Source organism: Lissotriton helveticus, chromosome 3_1, assembly GCF_964261635.1.
Source record: "Lissotriton helveticus chromosome 3_1, aLisHel1.1, whole genome shotgun sequence".
Taxonomy (NCBI): Eukaryota; Metazoa; Chordata; class Amphibia; order Caudata; family Salamandridae; genus Lissotriton; species Lissotriton helveticus.
The window spans coordinates 226,151,907-226,172,039 of NC_136061.1; the positions used below are offsets into that span (position 1 = coordinate 226,151,907).

The window sequence follows — 20,133 nt, forward strand, 5'->3', positions numbered from 1 at the left end:
ATGTTTGACACCGCTGGTTCTGAAATCCTCCCTGTTCCAGAAGGTAACCTGGAACCCCACCCCACTGTTGTTCCATGCTGATGGGGAAACCGCGCTTCCACTACACAAGTTCTTTTGATATTTAAAGCTTCAAGAAAGTGAAATCTTTCACCTCCTGATTGGCTAGTGTGGAGGCCACGATGCAAATTATTACTATTTACAATTCTCTAGCATGAGTCACTTGCACAGCATCCAGCTAGCCTGAAGTACCTATGAATTTATACTCCTGTTCCCTCTGTATAAGAATGGCAAACAAGCTGAGGTATTTACAGGTACAAATGTAGAAGCATATACATGTTTTCAAGAGACATCAAGCAAAGAGGTGCCTCGTATTTATGATGATGGATATTTGCAGTCAACTAAAGTGAAAAGACATTTGGGACCATATTATGGAACGTGCCCTGGGGGCGCAACAGGCATGTGCACCCGCTTTGCGCACCTCTGGGGTACTTTAGTGTTACAGAAGGTCCGCAGACGCTTGTGCGGCCTTTTCTGTAATATAGTTAACGCTGGTGCACATATATCGCCAGCGCTATCACCAGAGGGTTTTCCCTCATTTGCACAGGGGCATGGCCCCCTGCAAAGGAGTGAATCCCTTTGCCTCTGCGCAGGGGCTGTATTATAGACTCGGGCGCAGAGGCAAAGGGATTCAGCCATTTGCATGGGGTCATGCCCCCATGCAAATGAGGGAAATGCCCTCTGGTGATAGGGCTGGCGCTATATGTGTATCAGCTTTATATGTATTACAGAAATGGCCGCAAAAGCGTCTGCGGACCTTTCTTAGAACTGTTGGGGAGCCGCCATCACAGGGTGTACTTACAGTGCGCCTCCCGACACCTTTGTTGTCTCTACGCAGGTGCTGAATTATACTCGGGCGAAGAGCCTATGAAGTTGTCGGGAGGCACACTGTCAGTGCTTCCCCTGATGGCAGTCCTCTGGACGTCCTGCGGAACCCTCCCAGACATCCCCTTGCAGGCAGGTGCAGTCACTCACTGCATCCGCCTGCAAGGAGATCTCTCTTCCCTCTTAAAAGTGCAGGCAGATTGCCTCTTCACAGTGAAACACGGAGCAGCTGATTCAAAGTCACTCTGATTTCCACTTGCATGCACTGCCACCAGGGCAGCACAACTTTGCGGCTGCCCTGGGGGCAGCACATTAAATGTAATATGGTGCACTTTTACGTGTTTGCGCCTGAGGCACATATTTCAGGTGGCACATACAGGTAAGGTGCGCCCTATGTGTAATAGTGCCCTTGGTATGCTAACATATAATCTTGTGAAAAACCAGCATAATTCTATTTGCTTAAGATGCCATTTTGTGTTACATAGTGTACAATATCCCACAGCTGTGCTTTAAAGCTTAGAGAACAACCCTCAAGCCTACTATATTAGCAGAAATGATTCCCGATTGCTTACTTTGACACAGAGTAATGACAATGGCGAAAATAAAATGTACCAGTCCTTCACATTAGGTGGGGGAAATGCGAAGTACTCAGATCAGTGGAAAGTTCAGCAATACAAGGTTGTTGTGTTTGCATCTAGTGAGACTCTGCTGAATGTCCTCATTTCATGCAGGCATCGTATTTCTGGATCAAATTTTGTATTTGCACAGTCCTCCTCTGATGATCCACTAATTAATCTTTCATGCTTTTGAGCAAATAAATGAGGACTTTATATTGTACTGTGATGAAGTAATGCCTAAATAATAATGGCTAGGTTATTTACATTGCACGTGATGCAGATTGGAGGAATTCAATCTGCCCCTAATTATGAGAGTAAGGTAAATGTCGATTGCCCAATTTCTCATATAATTGTCAAGGTGCAATGTTGGGATTAGAACTCTAGAACACTAGTAATGCACCAAATGACCTAATCGACAGACCACATCTCCTTTCAAACTATTATCTGATATTCTGGATTTAATCCACAAAAATAGAGCCAACTTTTCTTCTCCTTGCTTATGACTTAATTCAAGACTTATTTTGGATATGTTCACATACCGTTTTTATGACTGTTGTTATTTCAATTACTGGCAGGTTTAAATCAATTTTCCATCTTCAACAATGTGCCTCTCTATTCCTGTCACAGCTCCAGGAATGTGTCATCTTGTGTCTTTCCTTTCTGGTACATATGAGAAACCCTTCCCAAAACCCAATGGATACCCTTTATTCTTATACACTCCCTAGTTTCAGAATTTTCATTACGGTTGTAATATTATTTAAAATATTTATTTGCATATTTGAAACAAAATTGTTTAGTTAAGAGAATTGCATATTTACAGAGTGGATCATGACCATGTTGATTCCTAATATCTGTTCTAAAAATGTGTAGGTAAGCATTCTTTTCTTTGTTTCTGTCAGGTTGGTCTTCCTTTGAAGCTCAAAGCTATGTCTAGTAGTTTCTTGCCCAGTTCCTCTTCCTTGCCGCCTGCACTGAACTCTGCAGACAATTCCCTGAATGTACAACATATCCTGCGATGTTCTATGTGTTCACGGTAAATTGCGTGTTTCCACTTAAGTCGTGCGTCTCCTGATAATATGACTAAGGACCTGCGTGGTAAATAGATGGAGACTTGCACTTCACTGAATGGTAAACATCTTGTCAAAGGATCCTGTCCGTTGTTCTGCATACTGGAAGGGACAGTGGTCGAACAAGTTTCTCTGTCAACCATGCTTGGCTTTTTGTGGGAAGTGCCATTAATTGATGTATGGTTTGTATTCTCTGTTTTGCTGGAGGCTCTAAATAACTCGAGTTTATCTGCAGAGTCACAAGACATGGTAAGAACTGTTTCTGAGAGTAGATTTAATGTGACCAGCCGCTCCCCCCACAGCCACCAGTCATCAAAGTGAGGATCGATGGCTGATCCTCGCTGTGGGTCATAATCCAAGTTGCACTGCTCAACGGGTTGGAAACCTTGAAGTACCGAATGTTCTTCCATCCGCTTCACAATGTCTTTGCTGAAACTGGGCAAGCCACTGAAATGGCCAACTTTCAACTTCTGCTTCTTGAAATTCACATTTGGACCATAATCCTATAAAACAGGAAGGGAGACCAACGTGTTCAATTTAAATTTCTTTTTGCATACAGCTCGTTCAAGCTATTGGTATAAAATGACATAAGAAACATCATGAGAGCGATGTACACAACATGTAGCACAATCAGACAACACCCCTCGTTCTTCTCCAACTACAGAAATTTGACTAGGACAGTATTTCCATTCAAAAAGGAGGCCCTCCATATGTGAGCCAGCGTTCCTCTTCGAAACAGACTGCGGGTGGGTAAAGTTGTTGACAACTGTTGTGAACACCCAAGAGTAAAGTAATTGACCTCCTGGCACATTTCATATATGCTGAAATAATGAATTTGTTTTACAGCGCAGACATGTTAAGGAGGCTTCATTCTTCCTCGTATTAAGATCTTAATTGTGTTATAAATATCTTTCATTCTTACCTTTTCACCATTCTATCGTAGCTTTGAGAGTAATTATATATAATCAGCTTGTGTGTGTATGTAAAATATGAAGTGCATTGATGCTGATAATGTGGAATGTAATTGTGTACAATATAAGACATGCCACTCAAGCAGAATCTGTCTCCTAGCTATGTGTTAGAAACAGAAAGTAAGATAAAGACGAGAATAGACTATATGCCAAACCAACACTACAAACATACAGGAGATACGTGTTACGATTAGTGGTACAAATCAATGAGCTGCCCATTATTTGTGAAGGTTACTGGCTTTCTTCTGTGGGTGACCAATAACTAGTTGTGAGGGCACTTGCAGAGTTTGCTTAAAAAGGACAGGCAATCCAAAAGTGACATTGGTGTCTTCATGAAGTAATAAAGTGCTGTACAGCTACACTAGTCAGGAAAAAATGTTTCAACATGATATCAAGCTTCAACAGTTCTAGCATCTTAGATCAGCGCTTCCTGAACATTCCGCTGTGGTGGCAACATGTATGACTAAAGGCTTAGCTGGAAAGTGGACCATATTAGAACTCTCAAAGAGCTACTTTAAACCAGTGTACCTGCTGTTGCTCTTCCAAGATGTAGGATTAATGAAGCACGCTAGAAAAAACGGGTTCTTGCTCAGATGAGTCATACAGCAGCAACAGAGGAGTACACCAAATAAGGGCAAAACAGCTTGCCTGCTTGCTGATTTGCGGCACTGCAGACTCTACACTGCCAGTCATGCTTCAAATGTGAGCACATGGCCTGCTATTGGCTTTGGAGCATGGACATACAGTGCTCTACTGAAGAGGTGATAGCGGAGAATAGAAATACAGTGCTCTGCTGAAGATGTGAAAGTGGAGCATAGAAATACAGTGCTCTGCTGAAGATGTGAAAGTGGAGCATAGAAATACATTGCTCTGCTGAAGAGGTGAAAGTGGAGCATAGAAATACAGCGCTCTGCTGAAGAGGTGAAAGTGGAGCATAGAAATACAGTGCTCTGCTGAAGAGGTGAAAGTGGAGCATAGAAATACAGTGCTCTGCTGAAGAGGTGAAAGTGGAGCATAGAAATACAGCGCTCTGCTGAAGAGGTGAAAGTGGAGCATAGAAATACAGTGCTCTGCTGAAGAGGTGAAAGTGGAGCATAGAAATACAGTGCTCTGCTGAAGAGGTGAAAGTGGAGCATAGAAATACATTGCTCTGCTGAAGAGGTGAAAGTGGAGCATAGAAATACAGTGCTCTGCTGAAGATGTGAAAGTGGAGCATAGAAATACAGTGCTCTGCTGAAGAGGTGAAAGTGGAGCATAGAAATACAGTGCTCTGCTGAAGAGGTGAAAGTGGAGCATAGAAATACAGTGCTCTGCTGAAGAGGTGAAAGTGGAGCATAGAAATACAGTGCTCTGCTGCAGAGGTGGGTTCGAGGCAACAGCTTCCTAAAAGAGTGCTAGTGCTTTGCCTCCCATAAAAAAGACCCAGGGGCTCATTTATGAGCCCCTGTGGTGTAAACAATGCGCCATGTTGCACCATATTCTCAAAGTGACGCATCTAGGTAGATGCGTCACTTCGTAAACCCCTGCGCTACATTATACCTGCGCCAGGTATAATGTATGCAGGGTGGGCGTACCCCTGCAAGAAAGGTTTGTAGGAGTGGCGCAGCAAAATCTATGCGATTTTTGTGCACCACTTCTAAGACGCCAATGCGTCAAAACCTTATGCCTGCCTCATGGCAGGCGTAAGGGTGATGCAGGAGGAACATTGCTGGAGTTGCGTCAGGCTTCCGACACAACTCCAGCAATGCTCCACTTTTTGTGCTGACAGATAAGTGACATATCTGTCCTTCCTTGTGACATGATGCGTTATTATTATAAATATGACGCATCATTGGTGTCGCAAGGAGGGCGCACTGAGAAGTGGCGCATTGCTGCTTTCACGCAGCAATGCACCACTTCTCGTAAATGAGGCCCCCAAACTGTTCATGATTGATGGGCTGCCAGGCCCATCACACAAGCGCGGTTTGATACTTTTCCTATCATTCCTAGAGTCTGGAGCTGTGTGGTGCCACCTCTCAAGTGAAAGACTAAAAATTCCTGACTAATTGCATGACAGAATATTTCTGGCAAGGTACCACCTGAAAGCCCACATGGGTGAACCACCACAGAAACAACTAGATTGACTGACACAAGAGCTCAGTCACAATGTAAGCGTGCAGCAAGCCCACATAAAAAAAAAAACTTTCTGAACTAAATTTTTAAAAAAAAACAAGACTTAGCTATTTCTGGTGAGGTCAGAAATGACTGCTGCACTAGGATGGCGGAGGGGTATGATTCTAAAGTACATGTTCCAGGAGCTCGCCTCATAGTACTTAAAAGCAGATTCTAGTAGGGTTTGCTACTAGTGAAGGTCAACATTGGGTAAGTGACTTACACAAATTGGGTGCGCTCGTGTTTTGCCTGCCTAGGCACGAAATAAAAGAGTGGCAGAGTAAAGTACTACAGCTCCATTTAGCTTCTCCTGGGATGCTCTTACCATAAGTCGACTGTGTCCTTCCTCAGCTGCTTGGTGTACCGTGGAACATTTGGTAGAGGACAAAAATACTCCTTACTGCCCTGAGCACTTAAGAAAGAAAGCTCCTGTCCGAGTAGCTCATACACCAAACTGATGCACTATGCAGGCACCTTCTCCATGACTGGCTTGGTTCAGCGAGGCTCCTGATTCCACATGTGATACATCGAAAAGGTGAGGTGAAAGCCTGATAGGCGTGTAGCTGGGGCGCTGCAGTACTTAAGACTACAGTACCCAAGGCAACCTCTCTACAGGTGACTCTGCCGCGCATCACTAATGGGTTGGCGCCTGCGCGTGTCATGCCCCTGATTCCAGGACTGGGATGTCACTACTCTAGAAAATCTGTCTGATGGTAGAATCGTGCTCAACATAATACATTTCTAATTCTACCCTTTAAGGTATGCTATACTTCATAATGAGGCAAACGACACAAAAATACTAGTTTTATCATGTGGTCACTGAACTTGTGCTACTCCTGATGGGTTGGGCGCAGGGCTTGGCTAAAATTCAAAGGCCAAGGGTAGTTGGGTTGGGTGTAGGGAACTGTTGTATATGATTGGTGGGTAGGTGCAGGGAACTCTTATGTATTACAACAACAAAAATCCTTAGATAAAATGAAATCTTAAAGTAAAGTAATGGCCAAATTATGGATTAGGCTGCAATCCCACAACTTGCACAACAGCCCTGCAAACCATAACTCGCACACTAAATCCAAAATACAATATGTATGCCATTAAGTAACATCACCTCAAAGTACAACATAATTAAACAAAAATACATACTCAAAACAAAATATAATATTACATTTATAGTGGTCTCTTTCGGTAATGTGATATGTAAGCCAATCTCCAGGGGGCCCCCTCAGCACAATGCTCCCAATTGAGTCCGGAGAGTGCCCCTCCACGTACTTTGCAGGGGGGCCCCCTCAAGTTTCGTTACACCAGTACAACATTTGTAACCGCATCTGTAAAAAGAAGGTTGAGGTCACGAGGACTTGCTTTTGGTGTGCAAGTTAGGGCTTATATAGCAGTTATGCGAGGCATTAATTATAATCCTAACTATAACTTGCAAATTTCAGTGGTTTTTCGGATGAAAGCTTTGCACAGTTGGGATTGGCTGCACATAGCAGTTTGGAGACAGGAAACTGCTGCTTCTGGTATATTAGCACCAAAAAAAGTCACTGTAACAAAATAAAGGTTAAAGTTAAGTAATAGTTAGCTTTGGTTATAACACCATAACATATCATTTAAAATCCCTTAGAAATTACTCACAGCCCAAATACAATGGTTGTGATCAGGACACTGTGGATATGTGACAGGTGAGGAGCAAATTATGCAGCAGGTTGACAAAATTATATGGCATAATCTGCAGCAGGAGTAGTTTGCCATTCTGACAACTATTAACATCTGGCAAAGCTTCACCTCCTTAGTACCAGTTTAACACATGAAAACAGTAATCAGCGATTTAGAGGCTGTCTGCGTGGAACTATGTGTGGCCGTCTTGATTACTTGAATCCAGCAGATTCTGGATTATGTGGCAATTGCAGTAAATCCATCATTATATATATTTTTTTTAACCCACAGCGACCTCAGAATTGCCTATTACGCACATAGAAAGCTAGAATTTGTTCAATATACTAAGGATCTAGAAGTAAGGCATGCAGGCGGTCTATTTCTATTGCATCTCTTCTTTAGAGCTGTTGTACGGTCTTTGAAAAGGGATGAACTTGTAATACTATTCATTGTTTACAAGTACTACCGAGTATCTCATGATGGAGAATTACTGGTTATCAACCCGTAACACCAGTTTCTATCTTGTGTATCTTTATTAAATGTATAAACAATTTGACGTCCGTAATAGAGAAATAGAATGGAATCTATGTTTTATTGTGGCATCCAATGTCCCTCAGTGTACTTTCGAAATGAATGGAGGAATCAGCTGCCATTGTACTGTGTTCTGGAATGTGGAGCTTCCGACTATCAAAATGGGCAGTTTTTAAAAATCTATTTAATAATACATGTTATGTCAATTTGCATGATGCAGCTCATCACCCGTGAGGGTATCCAAGTGCTGGAACAGAAACGAGGGCCGGGCATAGCTCCTAGTTGAACACACAAATCTTCAGTTTCATTCAGAAGTGAACGAGCTGTCCTCATGTGTTGGGAAAGTTCATTCCAACCAACCTCCAACCAACCAACCAACCAACCTCTACCTAGACTCCATGTCTACAATAATCAACGAAGCCGCACCCTTGCAATTGAAGAGAGTCTCCACCAAGAACTCGAACCCATGGTACGATGGCCGACTCAATGAAGACAGACGTGTGTTGCGCTTAGCTGAACGCGCGTGGAGATCTGACCCCTCAGCACTGAACCTCAGAACGCTTAAGAATAAGAGAAACGCTTACTTCAGAAAAATCAAACGCTCGAAAGCAATATTCTTTAGCCAACAGCTGGATCAAGCTAAAAACCGACCAAAAAAACTGTTCGAGTTAGTCAAAACCCAAACCAAAACGCAACCTCCACAACCCAACAACTTAACAAAGGCTATCCCAAGTTGCGAAGACTTCTCGGCTTTCTTCAAGCAAAAGAACAACACTATAAGAAGCGATCTCATCAAGGATGTAAGTCGATTCGCCGGCTCCATATGCATAACTAACACTCATGCTAAAAACAACGCTTCATGGACGTCCTTCGAAACCTATTCCGAAGAATCAATTCACAAGCTGCTGGTCACCTTGAAACCCGCCAATCATCACACAGACCCCCTACCTGCCAATGCTGTTAAAGTCCTCACCCCCCTGTTCCTCCCACTCTGGACTAAAATCATCAACTGTTCCCTGCAACAAGGGCTCATCCCAGATTCCCTCAAGATTGGGCAAGTCACGCCTATACTCAAGAAACCCACAGCTGACCCGGCCGACCTAAACAACTATCGTCCTATCACCAATATCAACACTCTAGCAAAACTGTTAGAAAAATGCGTACAACTCCAACTGACAAAACACATTGAGCAGTTTGACCTCCTCAACTCCCACCAATCCGGATTCAGAGCAAAGCATAGCACGGAAACGGCCATGACACACATAATAGATGATGCCCTCCAAATCCTTGATCACAATGAGTCTTGCCTCCTCATCCTTCTTGACCTCTCTTCAGCATTTGATACGGTCAAACACGAGAATCTACTGGAGCTCCTAAATACCAGAATGGGCATATCCGGGACGGTTCTCAAATGGTTCACGTCCTTTCTGCACAACCGTTCGCAGAGGTTCAAGATCAACAACGCACTGTCCTCGCCTGTGCCAGTAACACTGGGCGTCCCGCAAGGTTCCTCCCTATCCCCCACATTGTTCAACCTAGTCATGGAACCACTCACCACCTTGCTTCAATCTTCTAAGGTACATTTCCATATGTACGCCGATGACACTCAGCTCTACCTCAAGCTTCAATCCCCTGAAGACATCAAACTGTTGAATGCCACACTAAGAAACACCCAAGCTTGGCTGGCCGACAATCACCTCAAACTAAATGCTCTGAAAACTGAGTTCCTTCTGATCTCTCCTCCTGCGAAAAAGGCCATCACCCAAACCTGGCTCAACCATCTAACCGCACTCAATGTCCAACCCCACCATCGTGGACTCAGCGAAATCCCTTGGCATCACACTGGACTGCAATCTCGACATGCAGCAGCATATTACCATAGCAACTAAAGGAGCCAACTTCCAAATCAACACGCTGAGAAAACTCAAACCCTTCCTACCACCCAAGGACTTCCAAACTGTGGTACAAGCCTTAGTCATTCCTCGCATAGACTACGGAATTGTGGCTCTCAGCGGGCTCCCCCTGACAACAACGGCTCCCCTAAGAGCCTCCCTGAACGCGGCCGCGAGACTCATCACTGGCTCAAGAAAACACTCGCATATATCCCCTGACTTAAAAACCCTGAACTGGCTGCCTATTGAAGCCAGAATTCAGTTGAAAATTGCCTGTATGACACACTCGGCCGTACACCACAAGGCACCCAACTACCTCTCTCATAAGCTGACCATATCAGGAGGCTCAAGATCCAACAGAAGCACAAACACTCTCCTCCTGAAACCACGGAGATTCCGGAAGGAAAAAACATACAAACGCTCCTTCTCTGGAATGGCACCTAGGATCTGGAATGCACTCCCACCAGAAACCAGGCTTATCCCGTCCACTATACTCTTCAAGAAAGAGGTGAAGGCCATCCTTATGGCTAAATACACCTGAACACTATTGATACTGGAACAATGACAGTATTTGGCCCCCACATTATCGGCTGGATGAATATTTATCTATGTCAGTCCATTTTTGTCTGCTTCTGGATCTAATTCATTGCACGGATGCTATACTATTGATTTCCAACTTGTCTATTGGATTGTACACAAGGACTTGAGTGCCTCAATAACCTGCAACGCACCCACTACTGACTACTTCTTTGCTCTCAACATTGTGTTTACTCACCCTCTGGGGTGCTATAATCTTATCCGTTTAGACATTGTACTGCTTCCATTTTATTGTTTCCTGATTGTTATTACTCTGTATACTCTTGTATGACTGATACCCTATTTTTTGCATCTCACTGTCTACGGAATCTCATATTGATTTAAGAGTCTTGTTTATCCTACCTACTGTTTCTGTAAAGCGCTCTGATATCTGCAAAGATCTTGTTCGCGCTATATAAAACTTTAAAAATAAAATTAAAATAAATTCCAGTTCTTGGCAGCAATGAAGGAGAAGGTACGCCCGCCTGACTTCTGTGGGGACTTGTGAGAGGTGTAGAGTGTAGCTGTCTAGAAGGTTTGTAGAGTTGAAGTCAGTCGTTGAGGTATGCTGGTCCAGTGTTGTAGAGGGCATCTTGGTGTGGATGAGCAGGCTGATTCTGCAACGTTTCTGGATGGGCAGCCAATGTAGTTCAGTGAGGTAGGGAGTGATGGGAGCACTTCTGGGGACGTCTAGGATGAGTCTGGCAGCAGTGTTTTGGATGGTCTGCAGCCTTTGTGTGAACATGTTGGCGATGCTGACAAAGAGCGCGTTGCCGTAGTCGAGTCTGCTGGTTATGAGGGCCTGGGTGACTGTGCATCTTGTGTGTGTGTGGAGAGGTCACATGGGTCTGTAGGGGAGGATGAAGTTGGATTTGCCATAGGTAAGGAACTGGAAGTTGAGGTGTTCCATGATCGGGGTGGCGTCAGTGAAGGTGGTGCACTTGATGGTTTCCTTGTGGATGATGGCGATCCCACCTCTGTATTGAAGCTGTATCGAGGTTTTATCCTGTAGGCGGCGGAGGTCGCTGAGGCTATGTTGGGCGTTGAAGCAAGTTGAGCTAGGTCTCTGTGAGGAAGATGAAGTTGGGCAAGGGGGTGGGAAGGGGTTATGGTGTCCCAGATTTCGGTTGCATGGTTGGGGAGAGATCAGGCGTTAAGCAGTAGGCAGTGAAGATGGTCTGGGCTGGTCGTGGTAGGCGTGGTTGCGGACACCGTCCATGTTTATGCTCCAGCGTTGCAGGGGAAGAGGTAGTGACAGTAGATGAACAGTCCCACTGTAGATTGGGGAGAGGTCTGACAGCAGTTGTTGTAGCAAAGTCCTAGGTCCAGGGCTCGGAGTTCAGCAGCAATTAGCCTCAGGAGAGCCAGGGTCCCTGGTGCAGTCCAGGAACAGACGTCCTTGCCTTTAACTTGCCGGCAACGCGCCCACTGCCACCTCCATAAGTAGGCCCTGTGAGGAGGGAGGGCGCTGGCCAAGGCAAACTAGGGCGGGAAGCAGGAGGTAAAGCAGGGAAAACAATCATTGACATAGCCAATAGGTCTCGCCTTTGGGACCTTATAAGTGTTTAGCCATGCAGCACATTATCACCCACTGGGCAGATTTCTGTAATAGTACTAGTACTTATGTAAAGTGTTTTGATACCTTTATTCGTGCTACATAATGCAAAAAATAAAAAGGAATGAAAGGAGAAGTGCTTGCAGATTTCTGAGGTGGGGGAGCAAAAAGATGCACTCTGCAGAGTTACGCTGTGCCTACCTGCTGAGGATGTTTGTTTTTTCTCCACAACAGTTAGGGTAAAATGCTGATTGCTAACGTTCTTCTGTTTGGTTTAAAAGAATGCAGAAACAAACCACACGCACGAGCGTGTGGAAAGTCCAAAGTGATTCCAAGAGTTCGTTTTCCTAGAGCAGCGCATGCGCGCTGCGCTGGGCTCGACCTTAAAATGGCAGGAAAAACAAGTGGGGGGTGCGCCAAAAACACAGAAGAGAATTATTTCAAAGTAAAACAGAATCACAGCATGTACAGTGTAAATGGACGATGAGGGGCTAAGCAAAACAGTATTTCCAAAGCGGAAAAGTAGTGAAAGCGGCTATGCAGAGGAGACCGTAACAATTATGCTATCAATTAATGCCACAATAACTGAGGGCGAAGCATGCCCACAGTAGCAAGAGGGAGCTGGCACAGGGGAACGGCTGTCTTTTATAGTTTGAATCTATACATGAACTTACAAATCGCGGTTATATTTTTGGCTGATCTCTTAATCTTTGCAGGGTTCCGGAGCGTAACCAAATAGTTGTTATACCCAAAGCAACACTGGTTTGTACCACACTAGGACACTCCGATTATCCCCCTCCACCCCAAGCAATGCTGCAGTAATAACTGCTTGATCGATCCTAAAACCTTGTTCCAATGTTCTTGCTGGACAAAGTAGAATGTTCCATATTGGTCTTAAGATCAGTAATAAGACACATGAGTTTGTCTCTGCTTTAATTTAATAGATCTGAGATTTCTATATTGCTCTGATCAACTGTATTAGGGAATACAAATGTTACATTTCAAAGAGGGATCTGTGGGGGATCCCACCCATAACCTCTACTAAATACCATGTGTTAGAACTGGGGGTCTCTAGTTGGCAGAGGTAAGTACCTTAGACCAAGTAGGGACCCTTGCTTCTAGTCAGGGTGAAGGAATAACCCTCTGAGATAACCCCTGCTCACCCTCTAGGTAGCATGGCACGAGCAGTCTAGGCTAAACAGAGGCAATGTGGATAACATTTGCACTTAACACAACAATAATCCCCAATCCACCACAAACTGAGACCACACAAGTAAGTATATTTTATAAAAATATATAACTTTATCTAGTTTCAGCAAGGTAAATCAAGCAGTTGCGCGATAATTACTTCATTATAAAAATGTTGCACTTCTTTTTAATGGTTGCAGTTAATCTTTAAGGTGGTACTCAATTTCAGGAAGTTCGTATATTAAAAAGTGTCTCAAGTCACTTAAATCAGCCTGCAAAAAGATGGTTGCTGATTTATGCTTAATGGGCTCTCAAAACGAGCATTCAAAATACTGCCCACGTGCCCTCTTAACTTTAGGCTCCACTTGCTGTCAATGCGCCTTACCCGCGAGGCTCGGGGACTCTTTCTTCCCCCAGGTGCAGCCTCGCGCCTTCTTGGGCCTCAGGCGCCCAGGCCGTGCAGATCGCACGTGTCCCCGCCCCGGCCGGTCCCCTGTCCTCTCCCGCCTGCTCTCGACAATCCAACGAGCGGCGGGGGAGGTGGTGCTGCTCACCTGGTGGGGGACAGCTGGCCAGGGGTGCGGGACGCCTCAGATTCCCTCGGCGAGGTCGGCTCTCGCTGACGGGTCGTCTCCTCTCCTCCTTCTCTCCTCGCCGGGACCAACCAATCCCGTCGCGGCTCTTCTGACGAGCCCCTCGGAGAGCGAGGCAGCCAACCAATGGCAGCGCGGCCTCGCCGATGACGTCACCGCAGCTCGGGGGAATCGGCCAATCCGGTCGCGGCACTTTTGCCGAGCCCTCCGATCACAGCCACTCACAGCGCGGCCCCTTCGTGGAGGCACTCAGACCCTCGAGGTCACTTTCAGGGCCCGGGCCCGCGGCGGTGATGCTGCGGGCCAGCGGAATTAACCCGCGCTGTGCTGGGGGAGCTTCAGAACCCCTCGGCCCCCACGAGCACGTGTCGATGAACACGACGAGCTCGAGGCAAGGCAGACAGCAATCAGCGCGGCGCTCTCAATCAGAGCAGAGAGCAGCCAGCGCGCTATCCGGGGCACAACAGCAAGGCTCCGACGAGCAGTCCCCGATGTACTCTGCACACCGCAGTTTCACGATCTCCTCGGCCCACAGCAGTTTTGTAGTCCTTAGCAACCTTTATGTTCCTGGGTTGCAAAACAGTAGGCCAGCTCTTCTCAGGCCCTTGGAGATTCCAGTTGCAGACACAGCACACAGCAAAGTCTTAGCAGTTTCAAGCAGGCAGGGTCACAGCACACAGCAAAGTCCCTTTCTCCTCCTCAGCTTTCAGTTGCCCAGCAGAACAGATCAGCCCTTAGAGCACACAGCAAGGCAATCTTCCTTTAGTTCTCCAGCAGTCCTTCTTCCAGCGGAGGTTCCTTCTTGATGGTAGGATCTTAGAATCTAAACTTCTGTAGTCAGGGGTCCTTTCCTTATACCCCTCAATGTCTTTGAAGTCCTTTGAAGTCTTTGTGCAAGGGAGCCCTGGGCCCGGTCTAAACCAGTTCTGGGGGTTGCGGAGCACTGAGGTGTTTCTGGTTTTCTTCATCCTGTCAGCTTCAGGGTCAGAGGTGTCAGTTGGCCGGCAGGAGGGAGAGCCAGCATGGTGGGCAGGCAAGCACAGCCCGGCACTGTCAGGCGCTATCTCCTCCCACCTCCCTGGCAGCAGATGTGGCCTTTGATCCCCGGGCTGAGTCCGATCCCCTCCTCCGGGGGTTCTGCAGCCCCCGTCACACCCAGACCAGACAGGCATTCCACAAACCCAGGCACACAGAAAGGTTTAGACAAGAGAACAGCCACTTTCTAAAAGTGCTATTCTCCAACACAGGATTTAAAAACAACCTTCACTAAAAGATGTCATTAAATTCTGAGTTCAGGGATATCTTTCACTCATGTCCCATCTTGTTCCTATGAGGAGATAGGCTGGTATCCATTGGGACCAGCCTCCCCCATGTTACTCTATGGAGCAAGATAACCTTACAGCAGTGAGCGCACAAAATGGCTGCTGCCCACTACCAGAGCATGTGACCTGCACTAGTACATGCTCTACCTTATCCATACACTGCACCCTGCCCAGGGGGGTACCTTGAGCCTTCCATAGGGGTGACTTATGTGCACAGACAGGGAAGGGTTAGGCCCAGCCAGTGGTGACACTGGCCAGGGGGACAGGCAGTCACTGACTGCACACAGGCCCTGCGCTGGCAGGCCTGAGTCACCTTTTTAGGGCTACTCATGTGGGTGGCGCAATCTGCGCTGCAGGCCCACTAGTAGCATCTGTCATCACCAGCCCTGGCACACATAGTGCACTTTACTAGGGACCTCATGGTGATACAAATATGCCAATCAGGTATATTCAATCAATATGGCAATTTACAGAGGGAGCACTTACACTCTGACACTGATCAGCAGTGGCAGAGTGTCCAAAGCATCTAAACCAGCAAAAACGAAATTCAGCACAGCATCAAAAACACATGAGTCAGAGGCAGAAAGATGGGGGAAGAACCACGCCAAAGGTGTCAGGTCTAACACCATGTATATGGAACTCTTCTTTAGCAAGCATGCTCAAATGGCAAGACACTTAAGTGGCTACGGAATCGCATAACTTTAATGCTCCACCCGCCAACCATTCCAGAGCTACCAAGCATGCAAATTAGTAGACCAAATTAAAGGTGTGTATCAAGATCTAAAACAAAATCGGGCCACTTCCCACCATCATTTGCAGACACTCTAACAAGGTTCAAATAATTATAGTACTGAGGATTTGCATATATTTAAATCACTTTCCCCTTTATTTTACATACACTTTTGTTTAGTTACTGCAAGATCCGAAACACCCTCTGTCATATGTGAGCACAAACACCCAAATAGGCCTCTACACTAATTCAAACTTCCATTAATAAAACGTATAGAATGGCTGAGCCGCAAGGCTGAGGTGTATACATGGCTAGTTAGCAATTCCAGACATCCATCTGGTCTCTTATACATTCCAATCAATTGTGTTTTGCGCTTTATAGATGTAGATGTTCAAATATGCATAGCTTGTTCACGTACTTGGATAGGGCTGGGGAGCTAGATAAGGACCTAGTAGTGGGGTCTTCCGACACCGAGAAAGCATTTGAGTCTACTGGACGGGCATTTTGGGTGGGTGTCCTGAGTAAATGAGTTTTGGCCCTATAATTATTATGTGTGGGAGGGGATGTCCTACAGTTGCTTTGATAAATGCAAAATGAATGGACAGCATGAAATACTCAATAATTAAAGGCTAGGGTTATGAGGAAACACCTCTACGAGGGGGAGGCATGCTTAGTGAAGTAGAAGGACTGGGTGGAAAGAGGACCTGTCATATTATAGGGAGTTCAAAGTTTGTATATTGTTGCAGGAATTTAATAAAACTCGTTATTAAAGCTCTAGGCGGCCTTTCACCTGTGCCGACTGAACTCCAGAGAGACGTTAGAGTTCCTTAGGCCCAACAGTAGCTATGTCTATGCTTGTTTTACCGGACCATACCCTACCTGAAGACAAAGTGGATGGAGAGATTTCCATATTTTATGGTACACTCACCTGTAATGCACTGACTGCCTTCATGAACCTGCTGGAACTGTAGGTAGCTCACGCTGGTCTGCCTCAGCCAACCCTAGGTAGATGGTCATACAGTCCAACCTGAGATCTATACAGCTTACAATTCTGCACTTGGTGTACTATAGTAGATCCAGATTATGTGTTAGGGGTCAGGTATGAGAACCCCCGTGTCATAGGGTGGAAAGAACTATTTGACCACCATAATTGTTTACAAAGGGTGAGGTTGTCCAGGAATTGGGAAAAGTTATGGACTTTTTGGAAGAGTAATTAATGCCGTATGCGATGTTGGGGAGTCCAAGGCCTGACTGGGTTACTGAGGAAACAGGGAGTTTGCCTGGTATTTACTTCCTTATGTGGACGAGGCATTTAGGTTTCAAAAATATAAGACCTACTGTTTCCTAAAAGACCAACTCCTAGTGCAATTTTGCAAACTGATCCTTTGAAATGTAATCAGAATTGCTTATACCCCTCGTGATCCTACTACAGAAAAGTTGTGAACTGCTCAATTCTTTGTAAAACCTGTAGTTAACACAAGTAGCAGTAGGCTACCATAGCTCCTACTGACCAGATTCCAGGCTGGCTCCTTTTACCTACAAGTAAATCATTTCCCTTCAACCTCCTGACTGAAGGAGGAGAAATACCTTTCTGCCTAGAAAAGCATTTGGTCTCCCCGCACCCAAAAAGAAGCATTTACAAACACAACAGATTTGACCTTGCCAGCCCTATCCAAAACCCTGCATTATCAAAGACTTGCAGAATAATGGATGAAAAACAACTTTCTCTCGAAGCCTCATAAAATAGTTGCTTCTATATATAACGTCTGCAAAGAGACTAGACCCTTCACTCCTCAATCTTGATGGCTTCTCACCCTCTCCTGCACCGTCAACTGTGTCTTGGAGCTACACAATAGACTCTCCCATATCTTTATTTCTCATATCAACAAGATCACTAAAGTAGCAAATAACCATCTATACCTCATCGAGAAAATCTAACATCTACTCCCAAGTGACCTTCTGAAAGCAGTGACACATGCTCTTGTCATCTTACAAATAGAAATTGGCCATGCAGTCTTATCGGGGGTTCTCATTGCCCACTTAGTGTCCCCCAAAGCTGTACTCCACTCGAAGGCCTGGTTACTTCAAAAAGCAAGGAAATAGGACCTTTCATTCTTTGTAACCTTCACTGACTACTTAGTCAGGCCAGAATAACGTTCAAACTGCTTCCTCGTCCACCGAGCAATATATAGCAACTCTCACCAATGTAGTTGAACTCCTGACCATTCATGGAAGCACTAGAGATCTGAAAAGTAAAGGATTCAAGTCTTGCTGAAGTTGCAAAATTAAAGCCTTTCTTTGCCAGCAGACAATCCTTTACGGGTCCTGCAGTCTCAGCATGTAAGTCTCTTTCTGCCAGCCTCCGAGCGTTAACTTCGATATTAGTCCACTCCTATGGACTACACTCCTATGCTTATTTTCCTCTTGTTCCATCCTCCCTTGAAAATGGCTGTATACTAAGGGCCTGATTATAAATTGCCCAAAGTTAGATGCGAAAATAGACGGTCCAAAAATAAGTGCCTGGCCCCAAAGATTTTCTTATGAGGCCAGTGCTGGCACTGTCCACTGCCACACCTATCATTTAGTCCCTTGTTCCTGGTCTATGGCCTCCATGTTGCTATGCACAATGCTCCACTGTTCCTTAGTTAAACATTGCACTGTGTCGTGAAACACTAATACCTGGATTGTGTTATCATGTGTTTCAAATAGGTTGCACTGCATGAATTTGAAGCGATGGAATGATCGTGAATTGTTCCATTTCAAGCATGGGAAGCTTAGTGCTATTTTTTTCTTTACATTTTTGTATTTATAATGGGAGACACGCCACAGGTATCAGAATCTAATGAATCTGCAGTACACAATAGGTTACTAGCTTTCCAATTTAATAACCAAATAGTCCTAATTCTTTTTGGCTGTGGTTCTAAGTGAACATTCTGAATTAGTCACACCAGTGCAGGATTAACCAGCATAAATGATTCTGCTTTTACTCTCAGGTCTTAACATTGTGGATTTTTTATTTGTACATTTTTATCATAATATTCTTGACCAAAGCAATTACGAAGTCACTGATAAATTATGTGAGGAAATTAGCAAGATAACCCTTTCTAGACAGCCGTTATGTATTTTGTAAGCTGGTGATTTTAACTGTAGAATCTGTGATTTTTGTGGTTCAAGTGCTTGTGGGGTCGAAAGCAAAGGCGAGCAGTCGATGGCCCATTTCTCCCACTCGGCTTATGGGGACACCCTAAATGGTTTTTTAATTTCTCATGACCTGATCCTTTAATAGGATTGTGTTAACGATTGTAACACAATTGATTTTATGTTTCTATCCAGAAATTAATGTAGTCTTGCCAGGGATTTAGAAATGTTGCCAAATTGCACGTGTGACCATAACCCTTTAGTGGCCTCCTGTAAACTAGATTCCGGTCAGGGGCCTTATAGTCAATTCACCCTCATATCCAGTATAACCTGAATAAAAGTTTAAGTCTGAAATGGGAACAGGTAAATCCCCAGGATTTTGAGTTTAAAACTGTTAGCGAGAATATTGCCCTTATGCAAAGGTGCCTGATCTTTGGAGCCATGCCCGCTACCCTAGTTCAAGATTTTGAGACACTTTGTTTAACTTTCTCATCAGCCTCATCAGTCAGATGCAGTACTAAGCCTGCCCCTCCTGAACGCTGGTTTAATAGTGATTGTACAAAGGCCCATGAGGAGTTGAGAAGAGCCCTTAATACTATCCCCCGCAATAAAGAGATAGTCAGGGCACCGAGAAAGAAATATAAGGCGGTGATAGCCCAGAGGAAGATGGATCTTAGGACAAAGGCCTGGTTGGATTTGGTAGCTGCCGGGGACTTTAAGTACATGAAAAAGTTCTAGGAAGTCATTAACTGTCCAGTTTTCTTAGAAACCTCTACACAATAAATGGATTTCCCGATACTAGGAGATGCCTGGGTGTCGCATTATTCACATATCTTTAACCCCTTAAACAGAGTTTTAAATTCTGAGCATACGGATGTCGTTATGCTTGAAGATATGGAACAAGCTCTGAAGTTTAGTCAATCAATTTCTGTTAAGGAGGTGGAGGAAGCGCCTTGATCTCAACCATACTCACAGGTACTTGTGGCTTTTTCTCAAGATTGGTGTTCCTATCTTGAGAAACAACAACTACCTTCTTGTGAGTGTGTTAGGGCTTGGGTGATGCATGGTGCCACGGCCACTTTGGTGTGGTAGCAGTTTCATTCTCGAAGAAGAAAAAACTCATTTGAGTTGTCATAAGTGATGTCACTGACAATGTCATGAGTGATGTAATATGTGAGGTCACAAGCAGTGCATTGCGGGGGCGCGAGTCATAGTTAGCTAAGCTAACTAGAACGGCTAAATTTCTGTGGTTTTGTACGAGTGAAAT

The 20,133-nt window shown here is 45.0% G+C and overlaps 1 protein-coding gene across 1 annotated transcript in view; it reads right to left on the reverse strand.

The window, feature by feature from the left end:
* Positions 1-2,250: 2,250 nt before the first annotated feature.
* The window catches only part of ALKBH4 (alkB homolog 4, lysine demethylase), a 69,832-nt gene continuing 51,949 nt past the window's right edge, over positions 2,251-20,133 (reverse strand). The window contains exon 3 of the mRNA XM_078679667.1: positions 2,251-3,069. Within this exon, the coding sequence (XP_078535793.1) occupies positions 2,395-3,069 (675 nt within the window). The 3' untranslated portion in view covers positions 2,251-2,394. The remainder of the gene's footprint in view (positions 3,070-20,133) is intronic.